The 16,181-nt window shown below is 26.0% G+C and overlaps 4 protein-coding genes across 4 annotated transcripts; all 4 read right to left on the minus strand.

The window, feature by feature from the left end:
* Positions 1 to 62: 62 nt before the first annotated feature.
* On the minus strand, positions 63 to 2,664 carry LOC113373782 (ubiquitin conjugation factor E4 A-like). Its single transcript, XM_026614057.1, has 7 exons — positions 2,421 to 2,664; positions 2,129 to 2,167; positions 1,313 to 1,492; positions 1,136 to 1,242; positions 656 to 834; positions 444 to 501; positions 63 to 158 (listed from the first exon to the last, which is right to left on the minus strand). Exons 1-7 carry the CDS (start codon positions 2,662 to 2,664, stop codon positions 63 to 65), a joined length of 903 nt encoding a protein of 300 aa, XP_026469842.1.
* A 1,243-nt stretch (positions 2,665 to 3,907) lies between these two features.
* LOC113372473 (la protein homolog) lies at positions 3,908 to 5,334 on the minus strand. The gene has a single exon (XM_026612807.1). The coding sequence runs from the start codon at positions 5,091 to 5,093 to the stop codon at positions 3,927 to 3,929; it is 1,167 nt and encodes a 388-aa protein (XP_026468592.1). The 5' UTR covers positions 5,094 to 5,334; the 3' UTR covers positions 3,908 to 3,926.
* A 1,113-nt stretch (positions 5,335 to 6,447) lies between these two features.
* On the minus strand, positions 6,448 to 7,636 carry LOC113372951 (la protein homolog). The gene has a single exon (XM_026613283.1). The coding sequence runs from the start codon at positions 7,550 to 7,552 to the stop codon at positions 6,464 to 6,466; it is 1,089 nt and encodes a 362-aa protein (XP_026469068.1). The 5' UTR covers positions 7,553 to 7,636; the 3' UTR covers positions 6,448 to 6,463.
* A 1,517-nt stretch (positions 7,637 to 9,153) lies between these two features.
* Positions 9,154 to 13,897, minus strand: LOC113372614 (DDB1- and CUL4-associated factor 11-like). The gene is made up of 12 exons (XM_026612971.1): positions 13,640 to 13,897; positions 12,933 to 13,047; positions 12,438 to 12,539; positions 12,182 to 12,344; positions 11,957 to 12,103; positions 11,666 to 11,847; positions 11,248 to 11,340; positions 11,017 to 11,171; positions 10,611 to 10,702; positions 10,250 to 10,405; positions 9,925 to 10,034; positions 9,154 to 9,500 (listed from the first exon to the last, which is right to left on the minus strand). Exons 1-12 carry the CDS (start codon positions 13,786 to 13,788, stop codon positions 9,336 to 9,338), a joined length of 1,629 nt encoding a protein of 542 aa, XP_026468756.1. The 5' UTR covers positions 13,789 to 13,897; the 3' UTR covers positions 9,154 to 9,335.
* Between the last annotated feature and the right edge of the window lie 2,284 nt (positions 13,898 to 16,181).

Below are 16,181 nucleotides of genomic sequence, written 5' to 3' on the forward strand. Positions count from 1 at the left end.
TACTAACCTCGACAGCTCCATATGTGGGGTCTATCCTCAGAGCTTTGCCATCTCTGTAATCCTTAAAAAGGGCGACACATTCTCAACATCACTGCACCCATGTTCAACATAAATGCATCACTAACATAAGTTCCTAATGTTGGATCAATATCCATTATCTACAGAATAAAATTAATTAACTTATTTCAATTAAAGAATAATGTTTAACATGCAATTATTTCTGAGAATTTTGATAATTAATAAAAATTAGAATCCAATTTTAACAGAAACAATACATCAGTAAAACAGTAATTGCATGGGCAAAAATTTAAGCCAATTTTACATTGCAGGTATAAAAATAATCCGATTAAGCTAAAACTTAGTTAAATTTGTTTCTTATTGTTAAAATTATTGTTATTTAATTTCTAATCAGAATAAATCATAAAAATGTGGTTGCAGTATACTTTAAGGCTTAAAACTGCAGTGTCTCGAATTGCAAATGTATGAAGCATATAAAAGCATCTTGAGATACATTTGATACATAATGTAAAATTGTTTTACATTTTCTGAAAGAATATGGTAAAACACATTCCATCCAAATTTCATAAAAATAAAATCATTTATCTTAAAATCTGAATTATTTAAGATTTATCGAAAAATACAATAATATCTTTACCTGTGTGCTCCATATTGTCCCCTACTGTTGTTACTATGTAAACAAGCACCTAACCAATCCAAAGTTTTTGATCTTATTTCACCGCCTAATCTTAGTAATTTTAAAAATATTCCATGCATTTGATCACCTAGATTCTCCAATGCTGACCACAGTGTTCCTTCCATTGGATTTCGAATTTGCTAAATGTAATTAACAGAATGTTATTGAACAAATAGATGAAAAACATGAAAAATATTTAAAAGCTTTAAAATCTGCTCATAACAATGGTTTATACAAAAAAATAGTATACCTAAGTTTGTGAACTTCTTGATTTTAATAATATCTTCAAACCTTGTCTTGAACTATCAAGACATTTCATGGTATTAAATTATATTCAACTTTATAACAATAATATAATATTTTATATAAACATTTTATTTATGTAAGCAAAAATTGAATATATTTATAATGGAATGAAGCAATAATAATATTATATCATACCATTTCTAGTGGATTTTCAAAATATTCATATGGAGCAAAAGGACTTTTGGGCAAAATTGATAAGGACAAAAATGATCCAAATATTGTTTCTGCATAAGCTCTACCATCTAAATAAACATAATCATTATATTACAATACATATTCTTATTAAGTAAAATATAATATCTTGATACAAACCATTGGATTTCGGAGTTGCATATTCTAAAAGAACTTTAGCTAAAGAAATATGAGAGGCAAATGTTAGAACAAATGTGTATGTCCAATATTCCAAGTTTATCAAGTTGGCTCCAGCAATCATTCTATGCACATGAATGAGAATTGGTGTAAATGCTCCCTTCAATATTTCAAAACCATTATCTAATAAAGAGAAATATGATTAAGTAGTACCATATAGAAATGTATTCTTCTATGATAGTCTTCTAATAACATTATTCATAGTTAAGTAAATAGTCTTTCAGTACTTTCATAAATAGTCTTTTCAGTACTTTCATTGAGTTTTCAAGTAAATTATGAAGAATCCTTAGAAATGTATGCAATATTCGAAACAAAAACTATTTTGGAAACCATATATCATGTATATGTTTGTACAATGTACACAAAAGTAATATTTTTGATAAAAGTAATATTTTAATATAAAAAAAAAACAATATAAAAAATCAGAGATATTGTGAACAATGTAAACGCCAATAGTGTAAAAAGTAAGATTGCATTAAAGATTATACATATAGAATGTTGAAAAATCATTTGAAACTAATAGATTAATGAAAAATTAAAGTAAAAATAGGGTATTCAAATGAAGATCAATAAAGATAATTGGTTTGTAATTTGAACATGATGTTCAAATAAAAATTGTTGTAATAAAAACATTTAAAAAAGTGTCATTGTAGATTCTTAATATAGAGCAAAAATAATATGTTTGTCATTTATATATATACCATTACCATTAATATATACATTCATATGTAACACATATGTTTGTAATTAGTATATCACCTTGCTTATCTAGGGCAGCTATAACATCTAAAACAAAACCTGGAATTGATCCGAATTATCAAGATTATCCTTAAGAATATCAAACCATTGCTGCCAAATTACTTGATCTTGAAATATGTCTGGTTGCTCCATGGCAGTACACACATTACGCAAAATAAGTGATTTCATATTTTCCACAATATTAATTACAATTTGTCTTTTGATGCATTGTACTTCTTAAGTCTTTCATAAGCAGTATTTAAATAGAGAATTGCTTTATTCTGAACTACATAATCTATATATGGGGGCTTACTCGATTTTGGTAACACAAATTCTGTGATATTTGTTAGCATCAACCTTTCAAAAAGAGCTTGTTCTAAAGTCTCAATGTCAATGTGTTTTTGCGGTTTCAAACTTTCTGCTAGTTCTTCTAGATAAATCATTTGAATATAATCTGGTTTTTGTTCACAGTCCACAAATTTTTCTGGGTTTAATGTTATTGCAAAAACATCTTCAACCATGGTAGTAATTCGGGCATTATCAGGTGTGTCTGTCATTTTTGATTAGAATTGGATAATAAGTCACTAAAAACAACAGTTCCTAATTATAATTATAAAATCTGAACGCTTTTGCTAATTTAGCACAATCATTGTTTTACTTAAAGAAAACAATAGGTAAGTCATTTGGGATCGAGAATGACAATGTAGAAGTTTGCATGCATGAAACTGCATACTTCAAGTATGTTGACAGTACGAGTACAGTCACAGTCACAAGACAAGAAAAACTGTCGAACATGTACTCTGAGGCTGTGGGGCCTCATTGGGGCTTCGTGTAATACATAAATAGTATTTTATCTGAGCTGCTTCATAAAACTTATAGCAAATTACATAGGAATAGTATTAATCAACTAAACATGTAAATCATTTAATATTCGAGAAACTCAGGGATGAACAACCTTTCCTGTACGTACAGTCATTCGTCATTAATTTCCAAACTTTAGCATGTATCTCGAATAGTTCAATTAGAATTATTATATTATTTATAATATAAATTTTAATAACTTATTACACAGGGAAAACAGTCAAATTACGTAATTTGCTTTGTGATAAAAAAGGAATAAGTCTAAAAAGATGTTCATGTAATTAAACCTGCAGTAGAATGTTCATTCTTAGATATTTTTGGGTATATATCCCAAGGAAATATTTGTCAGATGAATTTACAAAGCTAAAAAGTATATTTTATGCAAAATGTCATCATCTTACATATATTATCCGGTTCTTATCAAATTAATGAAAATATCAATAAGTTCTTGACAATTTTGTGCAAATAGATTTTCTGAATATGAAAATAAAATGAATTTAAATATATATATATATATATATATATATATAACTGTAAACCTGTTCAGATTATTAAAAAATTCAAAAGAATAATAGCAATAAGAATGATTCACATGTTCTGGCAAAAAAATATGAATAGAAAATAAAAATAGCAATCCTGGATTGTAAAAAGGTGAAGATTACAAAATACAATAAAAACAGGATGTACTTGAGAAATAAAAACATAATAAGAATATAAAGCAAATCATAGATTACTTCTTATTAATTATGTGAATCATATGACAAAAATATTTCTTATAGCTAAGTTAAATTTGAAAATGTAATAAAAAAAATTGTTTTATAAAAATTCAGATATAACATGTATTCATATTTATTATAATTATACATTAGCAACTATTACAACATAAAATATTTTCATTAAATAAATTTCATGTCCTTATCATACATTAAATTAAAAAGATGATATTTTTCAGCGATATTTATTGTTTAGCAGGTGGACCTCCATTTTCACCATCTGCTTTGCGTTTCCTGTTATTCCAACCACCTCTACCTCCTCTGCCACCACCTCTACCACCACGTCCCTTGCGGCCATGTGATTGTTTTTGTCTGTAATTTTTCATGTCTTCAACGACTTTATCTAAAAACTTTGTTTCTTCTTCACCTTCTAATAATCTAGCTGTTACTTCAGAATCACAGATTTTGAGTTTGCCATCAGTTATTTTTTTAATAATCTCTTTACCACTGTCTTCATTGTGGAACCTTATCCAACCAGATTTATCACCTTTATTGTAATCTACATATGCAACTTCTGCCTCTAGTTCAATGAACACTTCTTTGATATCTTCACGAGTTGCATTTTCTGGCAAGCCTTCTAAGAAAATTACTGTTCCATTAGGAGGACGAAAAGCTTCTTTAGTATCTTCTTCAGCTTTTTTGGATTTATTCTTACCGGAAGACCTTTCATTTTTTTTCATTTCGTGGTAATCATTCTGTGACATACATAACAGTTCTTGGTCTAAGTAAGTAACTTTTTCAATCTCTAAAAACTTTTTAGATTGCTCTTCAGTGGCAAATGTAGCAAAAACGCTTCCCTTAAAACAATACTTTTTGTTTACTTTATCTAAATATGTACGCATTATAACATTTTCTACAAACTCATAATCTTTAAAAAAGTCTAATATACTGTCCAGCTTAGCATCTAAAGGAAAACCTTTAGCATATACAGTTCTGGACATCAATGCTTTACGCCTTTCTTCATTCATTTCAGGAACAGGCTTTGCCAAAGAACGCCTGACCTTAGAGTGATCTTCAGAAACTTCTAAGAGATCATTAGTAGACTTAAGTAAAGCTTTAGCAATTACCTCTTGATTTGTGGTCATGCTAGATAACCTCTTAAAAGTAAGTAAAACTGTAAGAGAAATCCATCCATCATCTAATTTTATCTGTTCTTGGAGGAATTTATCTCTGGGCAAGTTGCTGTCTCCAAAGTAATACTCAACTTGGCGAATGATGTTTTTTTCAAGATCTGAAATTTCTTCATCACTTACTTTGTTCTCCGATTTTAATTCTTCGACAGTCTTCTCTGTTGCTACAGTTTCAGATGTGTTTTCTACTTTCGTATCAGTGGAACCGTTTTCCTCTGCCATTGTCACTAGATAAAGTATTGATGCAATTAAAATACAATTAATAATTCTAAAAACAGTCCTCACAACACGTGTACTACTAAAACATTAACGCAATCTTGACTCATTGAGCGTGCAACACATAACCTAACCTTCTGTGCTCTTCGATAATATACTATCGATATTTTCAACATCCAAATATCGATGATTTTTCAAATTTACTAACTTTTTTTGCTTGTTATATTTTTACTGTTATATTTTTAAAATATGTCTCACATTTATATTCTTAGATAAAAATAATATGATTATCATGAAATAAATATACTTTCGCGTTTCCAGCAATTATTTTTGAGATGGCAAATGTTTGACAGTTGGCAGTTCTACTTCATATAAAGGTGCGTCCACACCTAACGAACGAACATGTCGAGCAAGAAAATACAAAGAAGAACGAACAGGAACACGAACGAACGCGAATAATTCCAAACAAACGCCTCAAAGCAGTGAGGGCTTGAATTTTTTTGTTATATATAATATTAATCATAGATAAATAAACATGATCTTAATCTGAATACTTTTGTAAAAATAATCATAAGCCTTGAATAATAATAAATTATTTTTCAATAATTATTAATTATTATATTTAATTTATTATAATTGCAAACTTTGCAAACATAGCAAACCTCTTTTAGACATATAGTATCAATAGTATCAATCTTCACCTGCACATTTAATTACCAGACTTAACGTTATTACGAAATGATGAAAACCATAATTTGTACTTAAAAATATCGAAAAGGTTCGAAAATATTTAGAATTAATTTTAACTTTGTGATATTGTAAAAGAATTAAAAAATATGTAACAATTCGAAAATATGTACAATTTAAATTATGAAATTTGCTGTTTATATTCAGTATTGAATTATGATATTGGAGTTGTTTACCAAATTTATTTGAATTCTTACACACCAATAATTTACTAAATTAAAAATAAATTTTAATTCACTTTAATTCTCATATAATATATATTTTATAAATAACAATTTTTAACATTCATATAATGTATACATTTTATATATGTTATTATATATATTATATATATTATATATAATATATATATGTAATATATATACATATTTCAATTATCTTAAACATGCTTATAAAAATATATTGAAAAAGAAAGGTAAAGGTATAAAAAAAAATCTTTCTTTAACTGATAGGTACCAAAAATTAAAGTGATCACTATATATATATATATATATATATATATATATATATATATATATATATTAGAATGTAAATAAACTTAAATTTTCCACTTGTTGGATACATGTCTATGATATAAATTTATAAGCATTTTATTTCATGTATGTATTAATTATATTATTTTCAACTTATTATTCAACTTTTTGTCGTTTGTTATTTTGTTTACTTTTATTATCATTTTGACGTTTTTTATTTTGTTGGTTTGTTTTAGTTTTATTTAAAGAATTGCTGTTCTGCATTATTCCTTTGACTTTGTTTAAGTAATCAGTTTCTTCTTCACCTTCTATTAATCGAATATTAACATTTTGACCTAATATGTTCAGTAGTCCTTTCATTTTATTGATAAATTCCTTTGCTTCATTTTCTTTATGTAAACGGATCCAAACTGAACTACCATCATCTCTGAAATCCACGAAAGCAACATCGAGACCAAACTTTGATAGAGCATTTTTAATATCAAATCGATTTGCAACTGAAGTAAAATTTTCAATAGCAAACATAGCACCTGTGGGTATCTTAATTTGGAGTTTGTTGGAAGAAGCTGTTTCAAACATTTTCTTTTTAAGACTTTCTATTCTCTTAACTTCAAGATATTCTTCCTTCCACATTCTGATTATTAATCGATTCTTGAAATACATGCTATTGTGTCCCAGGAAACTGATAGCTTGTTGTCTTGTAGAAAAAGTAGCAAAAACGCTACCTTTAAATATTCTTGTAGATTTTACAATGTCTTTGAAAAAGCGTTGCTCAATATTCTCAACAGTTTGGTAACTAGAAAAAAAATCTTTAATTTCATCAAACTTTGTTGCAGCAAAAAATCCTTTCACATACACTGTTCTATTCAGCACTTCTTTAATATAATCCTCTGTTAGTTTAGGTGCTGGCTTATCTGGTGATCTTCTGATTTTCAAATTATCTTTTGATATTTCGAGTAAATCATTTTTATAATTTCCAAATGCCTCTACTAGAACATTTTTGTCTGATTGTATAATTGCAGACAATTTTTTAAATGACATCAGTGTTGATATGGGAATCCATCCGTCGTCCAACAAAATTTGCTCTTGGAGAAATTTATCCTTAGGATAATTGTAATCTCCAAAATAATACTCCAATTGTTCAATGACCTTTTGATGCAATAAAACATTTTTCTCCCCGTTATTTGCATCTGTTATTGGCGAAATATTGTTTTCATCTTTACTTACATCAAGTTCTTCGCCCATTTTTAGTTAAAGAAGTTGAAACACTGAAACAACGGTTTGAACGTTTTGCACTTGTATCAAAATCAAGAGTGGTTCAGTGAATTTGTTTTCCTGTTCTAAAATTAAACGTCGAAAAAAGTGTTGCCATACATCGATCTATTTTTATTTTATAAATAATAATTTGTAAACTATGAAGTAATACACAAATAAATTAATTTTTCTTCATGATAAGCAGGATAACAAACCATGACCCATTTATGAATTTTAAACAAAGACCGCGGCATGGTTTAATATTTTAAATTCTTATACGTGTATCAATAAATTGGATTTATATGCTGGAATATTAATCAATTATACATAAAAATATTTTATGAATAATTAAAAATATAAAAATAACTTAAGGCAAGCTGCACGAACCGCCCGATATCCTAAATAACTACCCAAATCAACAGTAATTTAGCTATTTATAGATAAAATTCAAATATTTAAAATTTAAAATCCAAATCAACAGTAATTTAGCTATTTATAGATAAAATTCTCAAGTATTATTTTTAAAATAAGTAATTTAATAAGTAGTTGTGGAACTCTGAATAAATTAAATTATTTTTTTTTAACACATTTTCTCCACATTATTCCAAACTAAAATATTTTTTTATAATTTATCGTAGGCCTGGCCTATAATATTTTAGCGAATTTAATCAAATTTTCATCAAAAAATGTTGTTCAATAGTTATTAAAAAAAGGCATGACCAATATTTACCAAAATTAATTTAGAACCATAGATAAAAGAAGAGTATTTAAAACATAGATAAAAGAAGAGCTTAGAACGATGTCCAAATGGTATATTTCAAACGGTTTTCCCAAAACTAATCAATGCTAGTTCTTATAAAGTTACATCATATGGCAGCCGTATTTGACAAAAACGTCGAAGAGATCAAGTTTAGGCTCACATACTTTCCAAATGTATAGAGTCAAACGATTCATGACTTGGAACATTGAGAAAACAAGAAGATAAACATATTCTGTCTATACTCAAACTATAATACCTGAAATAATACTTCACATTTTCATTAAAACAATTAACGGTTCTCTGTTTTTAACTTAACAACTGAATAATTTTGGTCTGCAATAACGTACTTAAAAAATCTAAATTATGTTCTGAAAATGTAGGAATTACAGTTTGAATTGCATGACTATCTGCCTTACACATTAGATTTAGTACAAGAAATTACTCCCTGTCCCCTCATCTAAAAACTACTAAGAAAAATAATGAATTCGAATAAAAATGACCCAAAAACATTCATAATACCCTGGTATGCAAATAACTTGCCTTCCCACAAAACACACAAAATGAAAAAAATTATAGTAATTTATAAATAAGTAAAAGCAAACGTATGGGTGAAAACTTACATTATTTTATATATTTACAATATATACACTAAATTAATGTATAAAATAAATTTTGTCATAGTTAATATATTTTTTTCATATATAAAATATTATATAGATAATTTTTAATAAAAACAGATTGTGTAGAATCGGTTTTTATAATTTTATACACATGATTATGTATAAACATATCTCAAAACATAAAAAAATTCAACTCTTATCTTATTGTTAGTGTAAAATAGAAATATAGCGGAGTAATTTGCATAATCGCCAATGTAGAAAAAAAGTATGTTTCTATTCGTAAAATATTGTAGTTAAATTCATAATTATTTGTAAGTAAATACAAATAATAAATAATATAGCTTTCTGCATTTTATAAATCATAATCTTTATGCTACTATTGTCATTAAAAACATTACTCAGTATTAGAATTTTCTCTTTCACGTTCCTGACGCTCCTTAATTCTTGTTGATCTACGAAGTCGAAGATGAGGAGGTTTCACATCACGTTCACGTTCTCGTTCTCTTTCTTCTTCTTCATCCGCACATTGAAATATCCATCTGCCTAATGTAGTATCCCACTATAAAAAAGAGCATTATTTTCATTACCTAAATTTTCCAATGATTGATTTTTTACTGAATTAACAGTAGAATAATTAACAATATAATTTAAGCATTTCTAGAATGTTGTAATAGATTTAGGAAAAATATTTAGGGTACTGTGATTATATCAAAATAACAAATTGATTTGTATAAATTCAATGGCATAATAATAGAAAAATCAAATTTTAATCTAGTCTGCCTTTTATGATTCTTAACAAAATCCCAAGTCTTCATCTTGTCTGCTTTAGTTACAAAGAAACAATAATGCATATCACTAAGATTCAAATATAAACATAATAAATAACATAATGTTGACATTTAGTAAACACTATTATTCACTGTATGCTAATTAAAAAGGAAAAAAAGAAAATGTATTATAAAGTAATATATGTAACAAGTTACCGATGAACTAATTATTTCTGATCTATATGGATGCCAATGTACATCTCTTACACAGCTTGAATGGCCATTTTTCAATTCTTGAACGATTTGTCCACTCAGCATGTCATATACTAAAATAAAAAAAATATTAAAATATTGTTTCGTGTGTACAGTACAAAGATTAAATTGTTTTATTTAAAAACTAGGTTAATCTTTTCTAATTGAGGAAAAGACTGATTTCAAATGAGAAATAAAAATATTTCTTTAGGAATTTGAACAAAATATTTTAATAAAAAGATAATAAACTCATTGTTACACTGATATTTTAAAGAACTTATATTCTTACTTATAACTCGACCACCAGCACAGCCAGTGTAAATAAATCTTTGCCCTGTGGTGTGAGGAGGTGAAAACCGGCACCGAATTAATGTTTTCTGCACAGAATGTCCTCTGTATGTCATCACAGATGTATCACCATCTAGCTTTGTCATGTTACTAAACACTGAAATAAAACAAAATTGAGCAATTTATATTCCTACAGTTTCAAGATGTTTATGAAAAAATAAATGTGTGAGTAATATGATAGTGTGTCAAAATACAAGAATTTAAACAAATTTATATAAAAATTAAAACAAATAAAATATATCTTAAAATCTAATACGCAAAGAGAATTTAAAATTTGAATTATTAATATAAAAATTTCTTACAACTTGATGGTACTGCTTGCCATCTATAATCCCAAGATTGATTATTCACAGCTCTTCTTGTATTACTTTGCCCCTTTTCATCTGAAAATACTCTGTATACAAGAAATTCAATTAGTATTATAAGAATTATTATTTTGGTAATTGTTAATAATATGAGTTATTATTTGGCATTAAAATAATTGTTGAAAAAAAAAAACAAAATATTAAAGAACTTTTTGAATGAACCTAATAGAATCAAATAATGAACACAAACAAGAAAGTTTCTTATCCAAGCTATATATATGAAAACATACTAAAGTACTAGCGGTACAAGATATGTTATATATAATATATAAGTATTAAAATACAGGTAAAAATTCTATAACATTAAAATATCTTTTAATGTTTCATCTACAGTATTGTTTACCTTATATCCCACAATTTTATAGTTTGATCCTTGGAATTGGAAATTAAGTGTCTACCATCATTTCTGGAGTCTATAAAAGTAATTCCATCTTTATGCCCAGCTAATATTCCTACAGGTTCCGGATTTTCTTCATTTAAACACCTTCTATCCCAAACCTAGTACAATGAAATAAATTAATTTTTGTTTTATCATATCGGTGATAAAAATAAAATGAACAATCAAATATAATACCTTACAAAATCCATCATCACCTCCACTATATAATATTTGTGATGTTTCATCTGCAAATGTTACAGTGTTTATGTCTCCTTCATGTCCATGAAACTGAAAATGGTATTTATAATTAATTATATAATGCAGCTAAGATGCTTTCTGTACCTCACCTAATAAAAATTTCAAAATTATCAAATTTGACAAAAGAAAGAATATGATACAAATGAAAAAAAATTGATACAAAGAAAGAAATTTGATACAAAAGAAAGAAATTTGATACAAAAATATTCTGGCAAATAAACAGATAAGAATACAAGTGGCAAATAAACAGATAAGAAAACATATACCTAAGTATATATTTTCTTATCTGTACCTATGTATTATCTATACCTAAGTATATATATATATATATATATATATATATATATATATATACCTTCAAACTTCTAGTATTAGCTTCCATGTCATAAACATATATGTTGCAATCGCTAGCACCACCTAAAATTTCTTGGCCGTTGTTTGAAAACATCAGTGAAAATATACAGAATCTGTGATTATCAGGAAACATAGGTAAAGCTTTATGGGTCTCTTCTTCACTTTCTAAGTTACATAAATATACTGAAAAGCATAAAATATATCAAAATAGTTTAATAATATTTGTTACATTATAAAAAAATATATATAAATATTGAAATTCATCAATTCTTAAGAAATCGCACGTACTTACAATTATCTGACCAACTAGAATATAAAATATATTTTCCACATGGACTAAATGCAGTATCAATAATACTCCAGCCAACATTTTGAGCTCTGTATTCTTTAATTATATAAAAGTTTGGAGTATTTGCATCATATATTCTCAAATCACTCTCTGAAAATAAAATATTTTTCAATTCTAACTATTTATTACTAACTTTAAATTTTAAATCTAAATAATGCAACAACTTACGTTGTGATGCAGAAAGGAACCTATTACCATCTTTCGAATACATTCCACAAAAGAATTTAGAATGTGCTTTATCTGCTAATTTCATAGTATTTGGTAGAAAAATATTATTTATCTGGCATTTTTCTTGTCTAGAGAATTGGCTTCCAGCTTTGGCTAATCCATGCTGAAAATTAAAGTTATATAAATTCAGCCAATAATGTTATATTGCAAGAACTTGACTCAAACAAATTGGCTTAATAATTAATTATATACACACCTGTCTTTTAGTTATAAGGTCAGTTATGGATATCTTTCTATTTACATCATCATCAATGTTGAGCCCACAGGCTCGTTTTGTTTCTATGCTAACTTGACTTTTCTAAAACCATTATTATAATCAATAATTTGTTATTTACATATATAATTTCATGGCGAACAAAACGAACTTTTGACTGTAAATAGACAGTACAATAATAAAATGAGTTAACATTTTATATGAAGAAATAAATATGAATATAAGTATATATTCATATTCGTCAATAGTTATATATTCGTCATATAGTCAATAGTTATATATTTCTTTACATAAAGTTGGAAAACGTCTTTTCAATTAAGAAAAATGAGTTAAAATAAATTTATCAATTTTTCATGCTCTGTTTAGCAGAAAAAATATTCTACTTTATTATAACTCAATTATCAAGTATAAAACTAGTAAAAAGCTCAAAAAAAAAGTTCGATATGTTTTCCAAGATGATACAATGAAGGTACTTACATCTAACATTTTTGTATTTAATTTTCTTTTGTTTTTTGGTGGCAGTTTAACATTATGAAGACCATTGTTTGCTCTTCTAACACCTTCATCATATGAAACAATATGAACTTGTCCACTAAAAATACATATTTATTATCTGTATTTCAATTGTCAAATAATTCTTATATTATACAGAAACATAATCAAGTAATCAATTAATTCATATTTTTAGCTTATTGTCTGACAATGAGCATACCAATATTATTTATTGAGATCTGGCAGATGCAATATATTTAAGTAATAAAATAGGAATGTTAGATGTTATGTTAAAATACTATAATATTTTATCAGCTGGTTGTAGCATATTTAATACTAAAGTAATTATGTCAGTTTCAATTAAATAATGAATTACAAATAGCTTCATTTTATATATTACTAATCTAGACAACTAATAGAAATATTATAGTACAAGCAATTTTGAAACAAAATATATCAAGGTATCATATTTTAAGAAAAGATCTTAAAGTATAAGTGAAATAATATTACTCAAAGTGATCTGATTAATATATGTGTCTACAAAATCCAAAAAACAAACATTTTGTGGTGTTTAGCAGATTGACAGTTTTTCTATAGTAGGAAGACACATGTTAATGAAAGTCATCTGGCTTTTCAGAACAACTTGAAAAAAGCGACATGTAAAATTTGACATTATGGCCACGCATCTTTACCTTCTTATAAGTATCTGTAGAATAGTAGCTAAATCATAATCTTCATCTTCTTCTGCAGCATCTGAATCGTTTTCAATATTTAGATCATCCACGTCCATTAGATGATCATCACCACTAAACCCAAAAAAATTGGAGTGGTTATTGCCCATATCATAAAAAACTAGCCCCCTAAATATGTTGGGCTTTTTTTAAAAAAATTTCGTAACAGATGCCGTAATTTCCAAATCATTTACGAACTATTTTCTTAGTGCTTTTCACCCTCTTTTCACTTTAGAACTGACGTTTCGCACAATACAATGTTTATTTGTCAAAAAACACTTCTCTGAAGTTACGTGCGAAGAAACACGATACTCGCCAGTACAATGAAGGCCACTACAATGGCGCGAGATTTTAAATAATTCAAATATTTGTATTAAACAAAATTATATATTTGTTGCAAAAACTTCGAAAATTTAGCTTATATAAAATTACATAATTGAATTACAAACGTATATCAAGGGTCACTGCAATATGTTCAATATGCAAAATATTCTCTCTACTTTAAAATTGTTATTTTTAATTAAATTGCAATTGCTTCTAATGTTAAATTTAATCTTCAATTAAATTTAGTATACTGACGTAATGATTATAAAAATTAAAACTAATTTTTAATTGCAAAACGAAATAATATAAATTAAAATTCTTGATAAAATCAAAGATAAAGTATAAAATTCTGTTACAATATTCAGCAAGAATAATAAATATGACAGAGATTAATTTTGTATTTAAATTTATTGATAAAATTTAATAACATCAGCAAAATATATGCAGATAAGAAGAATATTCAAATCGATAATATATCTCATTGCAAAAATAGAATGGATAAATCCTATAGAATTTATATGCTACTAAATATTAGCTAATATTTATTCTACACATTTCTTTATTTGGGATTTTTTATATTAATCACTTTATTATAATCAAAAATAATAAATAATAAGATAAATGTTGTTCTATTACTAATCAGCAATCTTTCAAAATATATAAACTTTAAATATTATAAACAATGAAAGTATAAATATAACTGCATTATAAGCTTTTGTTGCTAAATTATTTCACCTTCAGATTATCAGAAGTAAATAAAAGACAACATTTATTATAATCCAATAAATATTTTAGATGCTTAGGCATACAGCTGTAATGTGCTAACAATAATGTAAAATTAAAGTAATACTGAACAAATATTAGATATACTTTAAATAAGATAAATAATATTAAATTTCGTATGTAATTCATTCAATAATACAAACTCTTTAGTATATATATATATATATATATATATATATATATATATATATTTACGTAAAGATTTATTTTGTGAATGGATTAAAGTCGGTTTTTGAAAAATGAATAGTTATAACTAAATAATAATTATTACATTACTAAATGTTTCCAAGAAAATTTTAATAATTGCTTTATCTACAACTCATTCATACTAAGCAACTGACATACAATGTTGGACGTTTTCCTATGAAGGTACAATTATGATAGTTAAAAATCACAGAAAGATAAAGAATGATATAGTAAATTTATTTAGCAGATATGTTTCATGGAATTATGATAATATTTGAAAATATATTTTAAAACATGATATATATAGTATGCTATTCCAGTAATATTGCTATTTACATTAAAAATTATCAATAATATATCCATAAGAATATGTTTTAAATTTATAAAGTTTCTGAAAAATTATTACAAATAATAATTTTGAAATTGTGCATCATGAAAATAGATAGTGTTTTAACTTTAATCCCAACATTTTGTGGGCCAAATGTTAAATTGAATAATAAGGATTATTTCTGGAATGCTTTGCATTTGTTTCTAATAAATATGAATTGCTCATTTACTATAAAATAAGATATCTAAATAAATCAAGCATTGTAATTTTACTTTCCTGATAAAAGCATTAGATTTAAAAATATTCTAGATCATTTTAAAAAGGCTAATTTATTCCCAGCAAATATTTGCAAAAAATGTAAACATTTATTTATCCTATATTAAACAATAATATAATACAATTTGAGCTTTCTTTGAGTGTCACAAATATTTACAAAGTGAATCTTAATATTAAATAAATTCTTCATCTCTTCGCAGCACACTCTCAATAATTTAGGTAAAAAATTTATACACAATATATTTATTCATATAGATACAAATCAGATATATAAAATTAATGCGAGAGTTATTTTTTGCAATGAGAATGCAAACAGGGCTGTATTTAAATAGAAGGACATTAAGCAGCATTGTGAGTAATTTGTAAAATAATAAGTTTATCAAATGATTACAAATAATCTGATAACTTGAGTATATGTTTTTCTTACAATTTAATTATAGTGAAAATTTACTTAAAGTTGACTTTAAAATAATGAAATTTATTCCATTATAAGTAAACGTTATTATAAAATTAATTATGTAAGAGATCTTTAATACGTATGAATATTGATTCATTTTATGTGAAAAGTTCAACAACAGATTTCTGTGGTTTATATCTTTTCCACCT

Source organism: Ctenocephalides felis, unplaced genomic scaffold (genome assembly GCF_003426905.1).
Source record: "Ctenocephalides felis isolate EL2017-DRISC unplaced genomic scaffold, ASM342690v1 CF-g0.4_SCAFFOLD_01604, whole genome shotgun sequence".
Classification (NCBI taxonomy): domain Eukaryota; kingdom Metazoa; phylum Arthropoda; class Insecta; order Siphonaptera; family Pulicidae; genus Ctenocephalides; species Ctenocephalides felis.

Bases quoted from the DNA above. Each gene is read 5' to 3' on its own strand.
- LOC113372951 (XM_026613283.1), bottom strand. From the start codon at position 7,552: ATGGGCGAAGAACTTGATGTAAGTAAAGATGAAAACAATATTTCGCCA.
- LOC113372473 (XM_026612807.1), bottom strand. From the start codon at position 5,093: ATGGCAGAGGAAAACGGTTCCACTGATACGAAAGTAGAAAACACATCT.
- LOC113372614 (XM_026612971.1), bottom strand. From the start codon at position 13,788: ATGGGCAATAACCACTCCAATTTTTTTGGGTTTAGTGGTGATGATCAT. The intron at 12,345-12,437 runs GTGTGTATATAA...TTTAATTTTCAG, and splicing joins ACCTTATAACTAAAAGACAG to CATGGATTAGCCAAAGCTGG. The intron at 11,341-11,665 runs GTATATATATAT...TACCATTTTCAG, and splicing joins CTAATACTAGAAGTTTGAAG to TTTCATGGACATGAAGGAGA.
- LOC113373782 (XM_026614057.1), bottom strand. From the start codon at position 2,664: ATGACAGACACACCTGATAATGCCCGAATTACTACCATGGTTGAAGAT. The intron at 835-1,135 runs GTATGATATAAT...AATTACATTTAG, and splicing joins TTGAAAATCCACTAGAAATG to CAAATTCGAAATCCAATGGA. The intron at 159-443 runs GTATACTGCAAC...TTTATTCTGTAG, and splicing joins CTGCAGTTTTAAGCCTTAAA to ATAATGGATATTGATCCAAC.